General features: G+C 32.2%; 1 protein-coding gene across 1 annotated transcript; it reads left to right on the top strand.

The window, feature by feature from the left end:
• Positions 1 to 8024: 8024 nt before the first annotated feature.
• On the top strand, positions 8025 to 17959 carry LOC132723928 (ankyrin-1-like; the record flags this gene model as incomplete). The annotated part of the gene is given in 3 exon segments (XM_060708734.1): positions 8025 to 8180; positions 13917 to 15551; positions 17839 to 17959. Coding segments are annotated over 2 exon segments (1716 nt in total), but the record flags the coding sequence as incomplete, so codon positions are not given.
• Positions 17960 to 18249: the final 290 nt, after the last annotated feature.

Below are 18249 nucleotides of genomic sequence, written 5' to 3'. Positions count from 1 at the left end.
GTATACTTATTACTTTAGCATTATATTGTTTTAAAGGCCCACTATGTCCCAGAAATGCTATCGGTTTTATTTCTTAAAAACTTTCAAGTTTTGGTACGATGTTACAGTTTTCGAAATATACTGATTTGTCATGTAGATGAAATATTTTTACTACTTTCGTTCTCTTGGCAACCGGTATAATTGTAGTGAATGAGTATTTTGTACGGAAAGCAAAATACTACTTTGCATACATTTTGCTACCTTTACGACACATTAATTCCCAGCAAACAAAAGACGTTGTACCAACGTTGTACTGACGTTAGACCCTGACGTTGGGTAAACGTTGGCAGAAGGTTGGATTTGAAAGTTTTTTATCATGCCATTACTATGACAACTGCCTGATAAAGCCTGTCTGAGAACAGCAACCTTTCTCAGTCAGTGACTTGAGAACACTATGTTCCTACGCCAGATCAGCACTGGTGATGTTTATTGTTGGTATTGTTTAATTGACTTTGCTGAATATTTATGATAATACACAGTAAATAAATTGTTAAAGCAAATTGTACCAAAAAATTGTGTTGTGTTATGAAATTATTGGTAAAAACCCTCGGACTACTTTTTTTGGCGTATAACCCTCTTGTGGTTACCGTACTTTCAGAAATTAGCGCCCCGAATTAAAAAAAATAAGATGCAAAATCATAATAGAGGCATGATAAAAAGAATAACAGGTTACTGTCTTTTGAGAAAGGGATTTCTCAGACTCGGATAGATATGGTCCGGAAGGGGCTCGGCAAGCCTCGCCCCTTCTAGGACCATATCTAACCTCGTCTGAGAAACCCTTTCTCAAAAGACAGTAACCTGTTATTCTCTATTTAGACGTCAGAATCCGACGTTTATACAACGTCATAAAATGACTTTTATCTAACCTTATCTGACCATAATCCAACCTTTTCTGACCATTATTTGGACATAATCTAAACCTTTTCTGACCATTATCTGACCATAATCCAACCTTTTCTGACCATTATCTGACCATTATCCGACCATAATCCAACCTTTTCTGACCATAATCCAACCTTTCCTGACCATAATCCAACCTTTTCTGACCATGATTTAACCTCATTTCAAACTTTTTGGAATATGATTCTTTTTCATTTTAAGCACTTTAGTAGGGTAAACAAATAAGCATTCTTATAATTTTAACAATTTATTTTCAATACGGAATCACATGTACAGAACAATAAATGTGGAACTATAACAAATGTAACATTTACATAATGAAACTATTAAACTTAACAGTATGTACTAAAATAACGCTTCATGTATTTATTAATCATGTTTTAGATAGACAAAATTCTTCATAAACATTAACACTGACAGATTGTATGGTTAACATTCATGCATGTTTTTCTTATATCACCAAGGCTTATTTCCGACTGAACCGATCACCCTGAGTTTAGGATTTTCCAATCATCTATCCAACTCACTGATTGTTTATTTTTCTTTGTACTTTTTATCTGAATGTTAAATGGAAGAATATTGTGAATATTTTGATATTACTATAAATAGCAATGTTCATATATCTTAATTAGCATTCTTCTTTCGTCCACCTCCACTATGGCGATCTGGGGCATACTTTAAAGTTTAAGCATATCATAATCTGAACCATTACCGTCTCCAACCTGAGATCTCATCATTCACACTATCTGAAATTTAAAAATAAATCAAATAATCACTTACAATTGCAAGAAATAAATCGGTTTTACATATTACAATTAAATGAAATTTTGACAAAACTCTCCAACTACTTTAACAAAAGAGGCTTATTTTCTATTTACTTTAGTTTAAACCATGTAGTTTAATGTACCTATTATATATATCCATTGATTTTGATAAAAATGGCTTCGTGATCAATGTATTAATATTTTGAAATATACCTGTCACAAAATCTTGTGTGTTTTTCTTCTTTATCTCTTAATAATTTCATCTTCCTCCTCTGAACTTTCGACAGTTGTTGAATAACCATAATTTTCACAATCTCTGATATTCACTGAAAGACAAAACAATATTATGGTTTACGAAAACAACCTTATAAAATGTTCAATAAATTATTTTCAATAAGTATGAAATTAAGTTTCCTAAAAATTTAGTCAGAAATTACGATATTTGCAATTAAACATTGACCTTAATTGCTATATAACAATAGCATTTTCAAAAAGTTTATAGTACTCGATCGATTCGTTGAAATGGTTTTGTTCTAATTATATGATAATTTTGTGTCTACTGTATATTTCGGTGTCACAATTATCATGTTCATTTAAGTGGAATAGACTTCATATTTTGCGTTACTATACAATTGGTCATAATCGGTTTAAAATTTAACCATGTGATGCAGGGATGTTTGTCTAATATAATAGGCAAAGTCCAATTATATTTACTTCAATTTTAAGAGAAATAAGAGAAAGAAAAATACAAAACATTTTTTATTTCAAAATTGGCAATGTGTGCAATTGTTTTAAATGATAGAATCAAAGATCGAGATGAAAATTCACCAGACCTTTTGTGAAATTTGTTGTTCAATCATACAGAGGTGTTTAAAGAAATAAAAGTAAAACTCAGATCATCTTCGTTATAACTCATAATGGAAAACTGACATAACAAATACCGAATCAATTCTACCTGCGCAAAATTTAATATGAAAATGATATATTTTTATATTTATTATAATTTATACAAATGCTACAACATCAAAGAAGTTCACATGTTACTGTCATTTTTATAGATATAAATTAATCTCTGCCATCTGCTAAGAGTATAAAAAGGACAGACTGGCTGAGGGTACAAACGTTTTATGATACGAGCATATAACTTGTTTCACTATATTTAATAAGCAGGCTAATTAACAAACTATTATTTTTATTGATTTATAACCTTGATAATGTGTTTACTGACTGATAATATGTTGTCTGATTACATTTATGAAAAGATAAGTAGTCGAAAACAATGTGGTTTCAGATATATCTTACGAAAGTAGTATCATTTACATGTATCAAATGCCATGAATCATTATCATAATATAAGAAACAGGTGGTATGTTCATGGGTAAAATACTTCAATATAACAACCTGTAGTTAAACAACTACAAAGACATCAAAATCAAACTGTGCTTGAGACCCTACAGTTATCTGATACATGTGTAAATGACTGGCCCCTCATAAAAAGGAAATTCATGTTGATAAGAAATAAGAGGAACTTTTATATGCCAGCATTTGAATAATAGAGTATAACGTACTGCATTTAACCTTTTATTGATTTCAATTGCTAGTATATTTCATACCGTTGATTATGCAAAAAAATAATTTTGCAATGGCGATATAGTGTGGGGAAAATGATCCGATAATAAAGCAAATAATAAAGTGCTCTAACGAGGAAACGAAAAAATTATCTCGCGAAATCATGTGACTTAAAGTTTTACCAGTCAAACTTTACAATGATCAATTAACCGTCGAATCAATGTAAAATATGCGGTAAATAAGCATTAAAAACAATATATAACGTTTGCCTACCTTTTTCTATTTGTTTGGAATATACAACTTTGTCTGTCAACCCGTCGTTTTTGTCCGCCAATACAATTGAATTTCAAATTCGATAAGACTCCAATTCGAATTTACTAGATTATTTACCACTATAAAATGAAGCCCACAAAAATGATTACAACTTCATTGTTAGCTACTTAAACACTTCTATGACTAATTCCAGGAGATAATTAAGTTATTATTAAAAAGAAAATAGAGCAAATATATATTATCCTGATCTGCGGCTAACAGTTTACCGAGCGCCACCTATCGAATATCGTACGGTAACCACCCACGTGACACTGTTATTGTTTTGATTAGGCAAATGAATTTATAATTTTCCATTTCTAAAGAAACTTAAAAATTCTCACTGTTTATGCTTATATTTATATTTATTATATACCTATAAATTTTCTCCCTAAAATACACGCAAATATTGAAGCGCAAATACGCTTCAACGGATAGAAATTTCCGTATTATGTTAGTGACAAATACGGTACCATATATGAAAGTGACGGACTATTTTTGACGTTGGTTCCGATCTTAGCTTTGTATAACGTTGCATTTGGAAACGGGAACCAAAATTATTAAAGGCGTGGCCAGTTTTCAAGAATTACGTATTCATCCGTCAGTCATAAATTTATATCTTGACAACTACATTTCATTTTCTGAATAAATCGAAATGGTATATAATAAAAGGAAAATTATGTTGTAGTAGCTTTCTGAGACTATGTATTTTTCTATTCGCAACGTTGGAAAATTGATATCTCGCTCGACCTACGGTCTCGCGAGATATCAATTTTCCATCGCTGCTCGTAGCAAAATACAGAGCCTCAGAAAGCTACTACAACATAATATTCCGTATGTACAGGCTTATAATATATTTTATTATATACCTATAAAATTTCTCCCTAAAATACACGCCAATATTAAAGCGCAAATACGTTTCATCGGATAGAAATTTCCGTATTATGTTAGTGACAAATACGGTACCATATATGGAAGTGACGGACTATTTTTGACGTTGGTTCCGATCTTAGCTTTGTATAACGTTGCATTTGGAAACGGGAACCAAAATTATTAAAGGCGTGGCCGGTTTTCAAGAATTACGTATTCATCCGTCAGTCATTAATTTATTTCTTAACAACTACATTCCATTTTCTGAATAAAACGAAAAGGTATATAATAAAAGGAAAATTATGTTGTAGTATCTTTCTGAGACTATGTATTTTTCTACTCGCAAGGTTGGAAAATTGATATCTCGCTCGACCTTCAGTCTCGCGAGATATCAATTTTCCACCGCTGCTCGTAGCAAAATACAAAGCCCCAGAAAGCTACTACAACATAATATTCCGTATATATTGGTTTTATAAATTAAATTTACCAATTGTCAGATTACCGACCAAAATCCGACGTCGAGTCGACGTCAAAATGAAACGTTTGTTAGACGTCGGGTTTTCAACGTTGGTTTGACGTTGTGTGAAGGTCGCCGACGTCGCGACCAATTTTCAACGTTGATCCAACGTTGTGTCAACGTCGGGTGTTTGCTATTACTGCATGTTTTGCCCTACTTTCTTCAGTAGTTAAATATCTCAAATGCTTTACATCCATTATTAAAGCATTATTCAACAAATATTTGACATTTCTAAAAAATACAAAACTATGAATTTCTGAGGCATAGTGTGCCTTGCCGTGAAAAATATAATGAATAAAAGATGTACAATCATATACGTTGTACGTATCAATTGAGATATCTCCTTGGCGACATGACTACCTCCTTTACGACAGATCGAGCTGTCTCCAAGAATAAATATCCTATATTTTCTTCTTTAACTGATATTTTGATCTGATTCCAATTTCTTTTGATTTCTAGACCATGGCATATATCTACTTTAAAACGTATTTGTCTTGATTGTTGAAATCTGGTCTCTTAATTGCAAAAGATAAAGTATATTTGGTGGCATGGCTCCTGTAATGTAGTCTGAGGCTGAAAAATGGTATTCTATTGGTTTTAGATGATATAATTAGATATCAATATGCAATCCAAGTAGCTTTGGCAATGAACACTATTTACAACCGATTTCTCAATATGTGCACAGAGAAAAATTACTTATGTTATTTATTTTACATTTTGATCATGCATGTTATCTTTTCTGGATTAATGGCCATGTAAATTATTGCCTGAGAGTGCATCATTCGTGTATTATAAGTTAAACTTCAACTCGGACTTTGATCAACTTTATGTAATGTTGAATTATGCATGCATAGCAATGTCTGAATTTGTTGTGACTGACATATCATTTACATATAAAAGAAACATCATAGAACCGAAGATTGACCCCTTTGGTATTCCTATATAATTAATATAACCGACAAGCTTTCAAATTTATTATTGCTTACTTTTACAATATTGTCAATGACTAAACATATTTGGAAGTGGTGAAAGTTTAGACTTATTTTCAAGTTTAGGTCTATTATAAGGCTCAGGCCCGTTTAAGTTTAGGCACATTTATTTAAATAAAGTATTCAACCATAATTAACATATATAATGTCTAGCTACAATATCTGGGAATACGGATTTTCTCTCTGTTGGGTCATGTAATACATTCAGTAAGATAGTAAAAAATTACAAGTATAAATTATTATAAATTAAATTATATATATTACATGTTCAAGGAGATATTTCCAACGATAAAGATTTTAGACATCGTTTCTAGATATACTATGCTCATATTTGATTTTTAGAAATATAAATAATTGCTACACAGTCTCATTGTATGTATAAAATAAACATGTTTGGACTTCATTTAAGGTAGATATGATATGTTTTGAACTCTACACACTATAGGTGGTCACAATATGAATATATATAGCGTCATTAAAAAAACTGGCAGTTTTTTTTAAGAATAGACCAACTATACTTCCCCCGTAATAGGGAATGCAGCTTCCCATACATAGTTTTTTTTTCATTATTTTATTCAAATTAAACCCATTCAGTAAGAATTCCATGGATTTCAATGCATTTCAAAGATAAAAGTATTACCAAAGATGAGCATAGTATATCTAAAAATCGTCACTGTTTACAGACACTTCACCCCCAGACACTTCACCCTAGGCCCTTTTTTGCAGACACTTCACCCCTCAGACAGTTCACCCCTCATTTTAAGAAATTTGATTAAGACACTTCACCCCCCATTTTTTATATTTTGTGTTAAACAACTATTTATCTAGAAATGTTAAATGTATACAATAGTAATTGAGTATGTTTATTGTATTAACATATTTTATTATTATTTTATCATGTAATTGACCAAAGACAATGGATATAACTTGATGTTTTTGCCCTAAAATAAGGCTCATATCACAAAGTTATTAGTAAGTTAATTAATTCTTTATTTTTTATTTATATATTTTATACTAATTTCAATTAAAATGAAAGTGATATAACTAATTGTAGAATAATCTTTCTAAACTAATTGTAGAATAATCTTTCTATTGAAGTGTGTGAACCTTTGTGTGAATTTTCCTTTGATATATATTTAGACAGTAAATAACCTCTTTCACACTTCCTTTTTGTCTTTAATTGGCAGTATCTTGTTTAATGAATTGAAATCTAAACATGAATACAAACTGAACTGGCAACACATAGCATGTGATACCGGTAAGTTTACTTAATTTGTTAGCAACATTTTTAATTTATGTAAGGAAAATACAAATTGTTCTTTTTTATAAATTTATTATAATATTAAAGTGGATAAATAATTCATTCATTCATTTATATTTTTTTATATTCATTTATTTTACATATGATACTATTTATTTAGCTATTCATTTATATCATTTTCATACAATAATACCTTTTTAATCCAATTATCTAATCAATTATGAGATAGCTGTTGAAAAAACAACCAATCAACATGTTGAATATACAAGGTGACATGCAATAAACATTTAATGGATGAAAGTGCTTAGTGGCCAATGCGATTATCATGAATTAAGTACTGAGGAATTCTTGGAGAAAGTGGGTGAATTTATGGACGTTTATAAGAATGTGGTTTTTTGAACCAGTAAAATGTTGTTTTATTGCATGTTATATGTAATTGATCTAAAGAAATTATTACATGTGTTATTTGTTCCTGAATTATTTACTAAACAAAAATTTACTCTTAGAAATGTCTGTAAATTGTCCTTTAATTAAAAAATTATTAATCAAATCATAATTAAAATAATTAAAATAAGCATATGATATAAAAAGCATTATGTTGTTAGCTTATTTACTTTTTAGAAAAAAATTGGATGAGGGGTGAAGTGTTTTACTGATTTTGGGGGGTGAAGTGTCTTGAGGGGTGAAGTGTCTTCAAAATTTGAGGGATGAAGTGTCTGGGGGGTGAAGTGTCTTGCTACCATCACTGCTACTGTATTTAAGTAGTGATTATAACACTTAAGATTTAAAAGTATGTTAATTAAGATAAACATATTGTATTCATTTTGACTTGTGATATCTATGTCGACTTGAATCATGCACGGGAGTCACGGGGAAGTCTCTTTCCGTTCTTTATTTTATTAACGGCTCATTTCTGTTTGCACCAGTCTAAATTGGAGGTCGGGTCAAAAACGAGATTGGAGGTAATTTATCATTAATTTCTTATCTGCAGTCGTAATGTAAATGTACTTCTGATAAATATTGTACAAATGTAATGCTTAATGTTTCAATTCTTCTATAACCCATGTGAAGGGCTTTGAATTTATTGCATAACTAAATTATGAGCAAAAACATTACAAAGTGTTGTATATTTCGGACAGTAGCTGTTTGAATTGTTGAATTATGTACAGGCTCAGCGAGACATTTCGGTCTGTCAGACATATAGTCTCACAATGATAGTTAATTTTTCAAGTATTTTACAACTCGAATAAGTGCAGATACATTTGAATGTAGTCTGTACTGCACTTTGTGTCAGTTCTCTTAAAAAGACGAAATAGTTAGAACACAGGAACTTGAAATTCTATCAATATTAATGATAATATCCAAAATATATATCCCCGCGTAGGGTATTTTCGTGGGTATAAGGACAATGTCGTTGACGTAATGGATATTTTTCACAAAATTAATAAAATGCAATAAAGTTTAAATAAACCATTCATTTACATACACAAAAGAATAACTTTTAACAGATGACCTACTTTTAACATAAAAATACAATGTACATACCTTCCGGGACTCAAGCAGAGCTAGCATTTTTCTCCGAGGGGTATTTTCGTGGGTCACATGTAATTACTGATACATATGTAAAACAGATTGTAAGAAAGAAAACCCATATTTTTTAGCATTAAATCCTTTCTCAAGCAATTATCATTGTTTCCAACACGATTAATATGTCAGAAAATGTAAATAACAAAAAGGGCGGGAAAAGGAACAGTTCGCTATTTACATTTGGAGGTCTCACATACTTTTTTTTTACAATTGTGGCATAGGAAAGTGTCCCCAAGTCTCAAAACTCTAACTTCTGAGCAAATGTCAAGTGTACCCATCTATGACATTTATCACATCTCCCACACTTCCTGATAGTGAGATATGGGCACTTGTTCCTGTCTTGTGGGTAGAAGAGGTGACCATACTGAATAGTTATGTAAATTAATTTACTTACCACTTCCGGCTTTTTGTCATAAGGTACCAACAGTCTTTTGGCAAAAAAAAATTACTATGTGAGACCACTTTTCATCAATGAAAGTCACGTGACCTGTGGTTGGGAGAATAGTCAAATTGCAGCCGAACTGTCAAATATTTTTAGGACTCTGGTGTATTTTAAAGACAGATTAGAAAATTGTCAAACTTTTGGGATTTAGGAAAACAGGTAAAAATCTTTGTATCTATATAAATATTATTTCTACTGACCTTTCTAACTTCCATTTTGGAAAAAATCTTTGGCAGTGTTTACATTACATGCAAACTTCCAAAAAATTACGTGACCGGAACCATGTGTGCGCTCAAAACTTATTTATACCGGAAAACGGTGAAACCACGAAAATACCCCTCCCACGAAAATACCCGACGTTGGGATACCTATACTGGCATGTGAGCAGTTCCCGTACAGAAGCAGTACCCGTATTTTTCATTTAAACGCTTGATTTTTACATGCATTCTTCAAAAATTCATTTCAAATCAAGCAGATACATAAACGAGACAAAATCTAAGTGTCAGTTCAGCAGTACGTATAAAAAGTCTCATTTTAAATCACGTTCACCTGTGCGTTGTCAAAACGTGACCTTGTTTTATCTGGGGGATTCCGTCCTTGCGCGCATGCGCAAACATACTTACACGTGAGGCATGTTAAAGGGTTTTCCACTAATACCACCTGTTTACAGATAAGAAGACAATGTGATGAAAACTTGTTTAATTATCAGAATTTTGACCAATATTACTATATAAAATAATTTTATGGCTTTGATGCGTAAAATATCATGCATACAAGCATGCCATCGCATGTGAATGCGTTGGGGGTAACGGTACCGGGTAATAGATACTAGCGTTTAGTCTACTTTCTATCTTTTGAATTACATCTATTTATCTCTTAGAAAATGGTCTGTTCAACAATTATAAATGAAATATAGGTCCGATATAATATAATTGTATAATTATAATGGGTTAAATTTTATGTACGGGAACTACTTCACTTCATACAAAATAATGGATAATTTCGGCACCCCATATGAGGCCTCATAACTAAGGGTTATTCTATGTTTAGAACATAATGGAATTTCCATGATTTGTGTGACGAGCCGAATATTGATGTGTAACATTCAAATTTTGGTGAGTGAGCGTAATAAAAAATAATGTTTAAGTAACTACGATTTTTGTACGGGAACTGCTCGCATGCCAGTATATTTCTATTTTGAAGAACTTGTTAAAAGTTTGTGTTAATTTTGAGACCCCTTTTCCAAAGTATGCTAAAATCATGCATATTTTCCCCAAGAAAAAGGCTGAGGCCCCTTCCCCAAAAATGGTGTTAATTACAAATACAATATAAAACTATTACAATAACAAAAAAAGATGTTTCTATAACTCGGTTTCAAATTTTGATCTTTCAAAATTTACTTTACAGATAACTTAAGAATTAAAAAGGTATTTTTAAATATACCATAACAGCAAGTACAGTAAAGACTGTTTACAGTGACCTTCGATGGGAGAAAAGAAAAAAGGTCACTATAGACAGGGAGTCACTGTGGACATGAGTCTCTACATAATTCGGATATATGAACATATCATACCAATATTTTGTTGAAAAGCAGGATAGTACCATACTAAGGGTTTAATTATATTTTTATTGATATTAAACATATCAAATATCTTTTATAAAAAACAAGAGAGTATTAAAATTGCATGTATAATTGGTTAAGATTATAAACTACACTATAACATTAGTATTTAAAAGTTACATATTCATTAAAATGTAATTTTATATATTGATAAATCTGTTTGTAAAAAAATGTTTAATTTCAATTTTACTAATGAGATGTTACTGTAGAGACATTTAATTTTGTATAATCAGCCTGTTTACTTTACGGAGTTCAATGTATTAATAAAACATTAGATACAAATCTTCACATAATTTCTACTGATAAGTGCTCCGAAAAAAATTAACAATCGAGGTTTCAAATATAACCACACCTTTAAGACGTTTGGCATTGTTTATCTTTACTCGCCAAAACACCGCAGCAATTATGTATATGCAGGTGTCTTTAATCATTCTTTCGACGAAAATTGATTGAATCTGTCGCCATTTTGTGTAATTGTCAACAAACAGCCACAGTGTATTAGCGTGTCACCAATTGGTCAATGCAAAGTGCCGTAGATACAATGCGCGTTCTGATTCGTCAATCGAATGAATACGTAATGAGAAAGATAAACATAGTGAATTCTTGCCTTGCAGCGTTTATTGAACTTTGTTGATGTTGACACGCGTTCTTAATTAGCGGATTAACGGTAATTGGTTGTAATTTGTAATGAAGAGGTAAACAAATTATTAACAGACCTAGCGGCGTAAATAAGTATGACGGAAAATTATAAAAATCGGGCGACTGAAGTTTGTTTAAGGCAAAGTCGCTGATCCGAAGGCAACTTCTTCGCCAAAGTCGTCACCTAGTTCAAGCCTCGCCCCCTTGCAAAAGTCGCTGTTCACGGCTCAAATACCGTAACGGGTGACTAAATCATGGTCGTTGTACGGACTAGACAGGGAGTCGCTACATACAGACCATTTATATAGTAAATACTGTTCGGCGCACATAAATATGGTCACTAAAGACAGAACGTCGCTATATGCAGGGGGTCGCTAAGACAGTCTTTACTGTATCTACTATTCCATAGCTGTAAATATGACAGTTTAACAATTTCAGTCGTACAAAAATGCACCACTAGAGATTTTTCTTGTAAATAAATAACATGATAACATGTGTTTAATTTATATATATAATTAAGTCAACAATTGTGAAAATAACACTTAACAGTTTATCAGTTTCACTCTCAGTTTTCTAAAAAGATGTAGCCAATCACAGAATATTTTATTTTGAGTTTGCAAATTTTGGAAACACTTCACGTCCGATATTCCAATACAACGGCATCTTTGTTAGTTTTCAGAAAAAAGCACAATGTTCCCATTTAACTCTTGAATTATATGAAGAGGGAGGATTAACAGCAACCATAGTTTCCCCTTCTAAATAATTTGCATTCGAAATGTTTTTTTGTTTTCTTTTATGGGAAATTTATGTCAGTGATAATAATAGTATAAATATGTGATGAATATCACATGGTCGTATTGTCATCGTCACTATTTTAATCAACTAAATCTACAAATTCATGTTTGTAAGTTGTATTTTCTTGAAAACGTATAGATCTCTAATTATCTTTTCATAAACAAGTTCAAAGAACATCAGCCAGTTGATATGAAATTAATTAAACTTGGCTTCATTTGCATATTACTGTGGACTTGGTCTACCCTTAACCCGAAAGGAGTTGACAACGCTATGATAATAGTCGTTCTCATTCATTATTTTCATCTGAGCTATTTTCCTTTCTTCAGTCTTTCAAAAAATATGTTTGTCTTTATTTCCTGGGAAATATTGTTAGTGTATTGCGATATTTACCCCCTTTATATCGGTGCATTGGGAGGTGAAATATGTATTGCATCGCGATATATTGGAAACTTATTATTTCGTTACGGTGCATACATCAAGGACACTGCAGATCGCAATGTATTGATGAATGGTTTCACCTCTACTTAATAGCATTGCTCTCCTCATTTTTACACTTTGAACTTTTTCCAGGACATAACTCTGAAACTGCAAGAGCCTCAGTATCAACAAGAAACTTAAGTAGGTAGATGGATCAAATTAAGTTAAAGTGCAGTGCACAAGAATAATAACTCTGCCTAACCTAATTTTGGAGTAATTGCCCATTTTATTTTTTACATTTTGAACTTTTTCAGGGACATAACTCTGAAATTACTACTACTATCAACAAGAAACACTTTCTTCATTGCATATTTACACAGTTTTAACTATTTCCAGCAACTAACCATATCAACATTATATCTTTATTCTGAATTTGGTAAACACTTTATATAACAGCCTTCTTCTCTGTGTACAAAACCTATTTGTGGAGCATCACCCAATTTGACCGGCTCTTGTTTTGTTATGTAAGATATTAATCATTATATGCCAGGTTTATTATATTTTCACAAATAAGAATTACAGTATGACCAAGGGAAATTATTTGGAAGGAATCATTATATACCATATTATTATATAATGGGAATATGCCAGCTATCAGAGCATCTCAGTGGTTAGCCATGAAATAGGCGAAATTATTGCTGGAAAAAAAAGACACAACAGATTCTGTTCTTTACAAATATGTGAAGAATTAGATTTAATGTTATTTTTCATAAAACTGGAAGAAGAAGCACAATACTGGCACAATATAAGAAAGTCAATTTTAGAATGTTGTCTTTTATTATTTTATTTTATAAACACAAAACATATAAGTTGAGATATTTTAAAAGCAATTTTAAATAACTCTGATTTCTTAAAGTCATTTCTAACTTACAATTTTTTAGTGTTTTTAAATGTGGTATAGTTAAATATATTTTGAATTTGTTGTAATACTGTTTTGCAGGTCAGCAATATTATAAAACAATTTTTATTGTGAAAATGGCATTTTTTCCAATTGTTAAGCTGGCATTGTGTTTGTAAAGGGGCCTGTCTTGAATTGTGAAGGGGTCATTTAATATATATTGACCCTGATTATATAGTGAAAAAAGGGCCTACAGTATGTATCCATACTTATATATCTGTGTTTTCATATCTTTTCAGCATTAACTTCTCTGCAAGAAATTTGATGTGAGACTGTAAAATGGCTGTTCAAGTTGATGTAACTCCAGTGTGTGAACTGTGTAAATCTTTATCAGATGGTAAACTTGGTCAAGCAGAAGATATTGTGTATAGTTCAGAAAACTTCTTTGACCATGACAACTTGGCTGTGTATTTTCTGATGAAGCTTTATCATAGATTTCTGACTGACTATTCACAGCACCATGGAATAGGTTTGTCTAAAGTTTGGCTGTCGGAAGACTGTCTTGTAAAAAAGACGAGGATAAAAAGTTTGAAACTTCTTCGACACTTATTAAAGGTTGGGACAAGTGCGAATTGTGTACAAGGTGAAGAAACGCCATTATTATGTGCAGTCAGTACCCATGATGAAGATATTCTGAAGGTTTTGCTTGAAAATGGCGCTGACCCAAATAAAATGACCCCAGTAAATAAAATGAATGCTGTTGCTATAGCAATAATACTTAATGATGAAACTATTCTCAGGCTCTTGTTGTCGTATGGGGCTAAAGTTAATGAGCCTTGCTGCCAGAGACTGACACCTTTACAACTTTCAATGAATAAGTCAGTGAATGTATCCAAAGTTTTGTTACAGAACGGAGCAGATGTTCAGCAGGTTATGCAGATGAGGGGATGTAATGAAGTGTTTATAACAAGTCCGCCCCTCATCCATGCCGTGGAAACGAATAATTTGTATTTAGCCTCGATTTTACTGGAGCATGGTGAAGATGTAAACCAGTGTTATGGTGAATGTACAAACTCTGCCATACATTTTGCAATTTTGCAGGGTAATTGTGATATGCTGAAACTATTGATTCAGAACGGGGCAAATTTGAACAAGAGAAATGGCCGTGGTCATACACCACTAGGTCTGGCGTTGCATAATTGTGATGAAAACAAAGATATCGCAGAAACTCTTATTACAGCAGGCTGTAGTATGACAAAAGGTAGCATTATCAATGTATTTCAGCGACACTTTCCTCCACTTCACATCGCTGCGTTTCTAGGCTCGCAGAATCATTTTGATATTTTAAAACTGCTTATCAAAACGTCGTATTTGGTTGAGAATAAATTAGAAGAGCTAACTAAGGATATGCAGCCAGAAGAAGGATTGAATAGAAAGAAAAGAAATCAGAGACCTGGATTGAGTTGTTCTGAAAGGGCTGTAGATTTGGAGAAACAGGAGCAACAAGACTTTATAAACACTCAAGCCTTAGACAAATCTACAGCTCTTTATATGGCAGTGCTAGGTGGTAACATAGATATAGTGAGATATTTAGTTAAAAATGGGGCAGATCCATATCTACACTGTTGGCATGGAAGTTTGCTACATGCGGCTGTCATGGCGAGACAGAAGGGACAAGAAGTGTTAGAATACGTTTTACAGTTTAATTTTGATTTAGATATGTTAAATGAAGATGGTAATACGTGTCTGATATTGGCGTCTAGAAATAGCACAGCGGCTGTGTGTAGTTTATTGGTGGAGAATGGAGCTCTACTGAATGCTCAGGATGCAAGGTTTGGTGAGACGGCCCTCTCGGCAAGTGTTTACTTTGGATTTGAAAGCAATGCAGAAGTGCTGATACGGTATGGGGCCAACCCAGATCTGCCGGATTTCAGGTAAGATATTATAGGTCAGAGAATTATGAGACAAAAAGGAAGAATATATCTTAGTAATCCAGTTTTAAACTAAAATTTATAGAGTAATTTCTACCTGCATGAAGCTGTCCTATTCGCTACATGTTAATGGGTGTGATAAATAGAGGTGTTTATACCTTACCAAGTGAAACATAACAACTGTTAGGTTACAGTTATCTCATTGAACAGGCTGTCCAGCGTCCCTAAAACTCCTAAAAAATCCTAATTTTTTTCAGTTTGGCTAAAATTCCTAAAAAAATGAAAAATTCAAAGGGAATTCCTAAAAAAGCCCTATTTTTTTCACTTAAATTCCTATTTTTTTTATCTTTTGTGATAAACATATCGTGAAACAACCATGTTTCAATCACAACTTAAATTCAAACAGTCAGTGGAGCTGATGTCATGTCTGACTAAATTGCATAAAGTCACAACATCATGTTGTATTTACTTCAACTCCTGCAGCAATGCCATACTTAATTAATTACTAGATGTTATCAGAAAAATAATAAGAAACTGTTTGTTTTAAATGGAACAATGAAAATTGTCCGACTTTGACTATATCAAAATAGTCACCAGTTTAAAATTGTGATAAAAAAATTTCCAAGGCAGTTACATTTTTATTGACTAGGAGTTTTACCATTTACCTCTGTCTTAGGTGTATTTAAAGCAACTATTTACATTATGAACCACTAAATTTCATCAAACTTTATGTAGGGGTCCTTATTAATAAATTCTTAATTTGTAATCAAGTTATTTTCAAGTGATGACTGTAGAACAGATCTTTGGTAAGTGATACCAGCTGGCAGATCTAGACAAGTTTCCATTGCTAAGTGGGTAAGGTAAACTGGCAGTAATGATTGGATGCTTTAACCATTTTGCTTCCCAATTAGGGTACTAAGAAGTGACACCTTCAGCTGCCCTTTTTGTACACATTAACATGTACTGAACATATGTTATAACATATAGTGTAAGATTTTTTAAAATCTGAAAAAAAATGTTGAAAATCATTGAAAACACTGACACTGTTGTGAAATTTCTACAATTTTTAGTAGCCTGATTTATCTTTAACAAATTCTTAATAGGTGTATACCCTGCTGTTTGAATTTAAGTTTTAATATTCCTGGGAATGACTTGAGTGGGTCATACTGTTTTTATTGTTTTTTTTTAAAAAAGATCAAGACTTGTTGAAAATGTACCAACCTTAAAATGAATAAATGTTGATAATAAATGCATTTATAGCTAAAATAAATCTACAGCATAATTTCCCCTTCCATTTATTATTGGCTAATCATAGCTTAACTAATTGAATATTGGTTGTTCAGGGATACTTATAACTTTGAAAATGTTTTCATTCTAGTTCTGTTTTAATGTAGTTTTCAGCTCTTTTTAAAGGCAGTTGACCAGTGAATCCATTTATTCACTGGTGACTATAGAACACTGGTAACACCTTTGCTATAACCGAACTAGAGCATTGTTTGTGAGTTAATTTGTGTCAAATATGCAAAGTTGAGCCCATATCATGGTCTTTGAGGCCATAATTTAGTTATGAAATTCCAAATTTTAGCCCTAAAATTTCTTTTATTTACCTTAAAATTCCTAATTTTAACCCTAAAATTTTTTTAAAATTGCCCTAAAATTTGCCCTAATTTTTTGTCAGAAGGTGCTGGACAACCTGCATTGAAACTACAAATTATTCCTTTGCATATCATAAAACTGTAAACAAATATGTTGATGGGGTTTGGACCGGTTTTATTTAAAAATGTAGCTTTAAAATGAACTTTAGTAAAATAATTACATGCCTATAACACCACTACATGAACGTCAGGCTATATAAAAACACAATTATTGAGTACAGTCTGCCCATATTAATTAATGTCTCTAACTGCCAAATGTTTAAACTTAATGGAAACCCATGGCAGTTAATCATTTATAAAGAATATATTTGAGCCGCATCACAACAAAACCATCGTAATGTGTTTGCGACCAGCATGGATCCAGACCAGCCTGCATATCCGTGCAGTGATCAGGATCCATGCTGTTCGCTTACATACCCTATAACTAGTAAAGAAGCTGATAGCGAACAGCATGGATCCTGATCAGACTGCACGGACGGGCAGGCTGGTCTGGATCCATGCTGGTCACAAACGCACTATGTTGGTTTTGTCAGGACGCGGCTCATTTGGATAATGATGAATTATCACACTAACAGTCATTTTTCTTAAGTATGCATGTAGAGTGTACTGAATCTTGTTGTATTTTTGATATTCAGAGATACCCATGCATTGTATTGGGCAATTTTCAACTGTCGGGAGAGAAGTTTGAAGATGCTTTTAGAAGCTGGAGCCAAATTGACAAAGTCTAACCTCGCAACTTATCCAAAAAATATAAAGGTAGAATTTCTGATGATTATGTATTGAGTTAAAGAGTAACTATACTATCACACATAAATTATATATAATATACTAGTGGAAAAAATTATGCATGTGTAAAATGTTAGCATATGGCTCAATTAAAGCTTGAAACTTAAACTGGTAAGTAAGGTATCCCATTTAGTCATTTAAACTGCTGATTTAATTAGTTGCATCCATACATTTTAACAAAAACAAAGTCATGATTTGATGATGTCATAAATGAGAGCAGATCTATGTTATTTCACAGCAAAAATAAATGTAAAAAACCC

This window comes from Ruditapes philippinarum, unplaced genomic scaffold (assembly GCF_026571515.1).
Source record: "Ruditapes philippinarum isolate M1 unplaced genomic scaffold, ASM2657151v2 ctg6332_1_1_1_1, whole genome shotgun sequence".
In the NCBI taxonomy this organism is placed as follows: Eukaryota; Metazoa; Mollusca; class Bivalvia; order Venerida; family Veneridae; genus Ruditapes; species Ruditapes philippinarum.
This window is presented reverse-complemented; position numbering and strand designations above follow the sequence as displayed.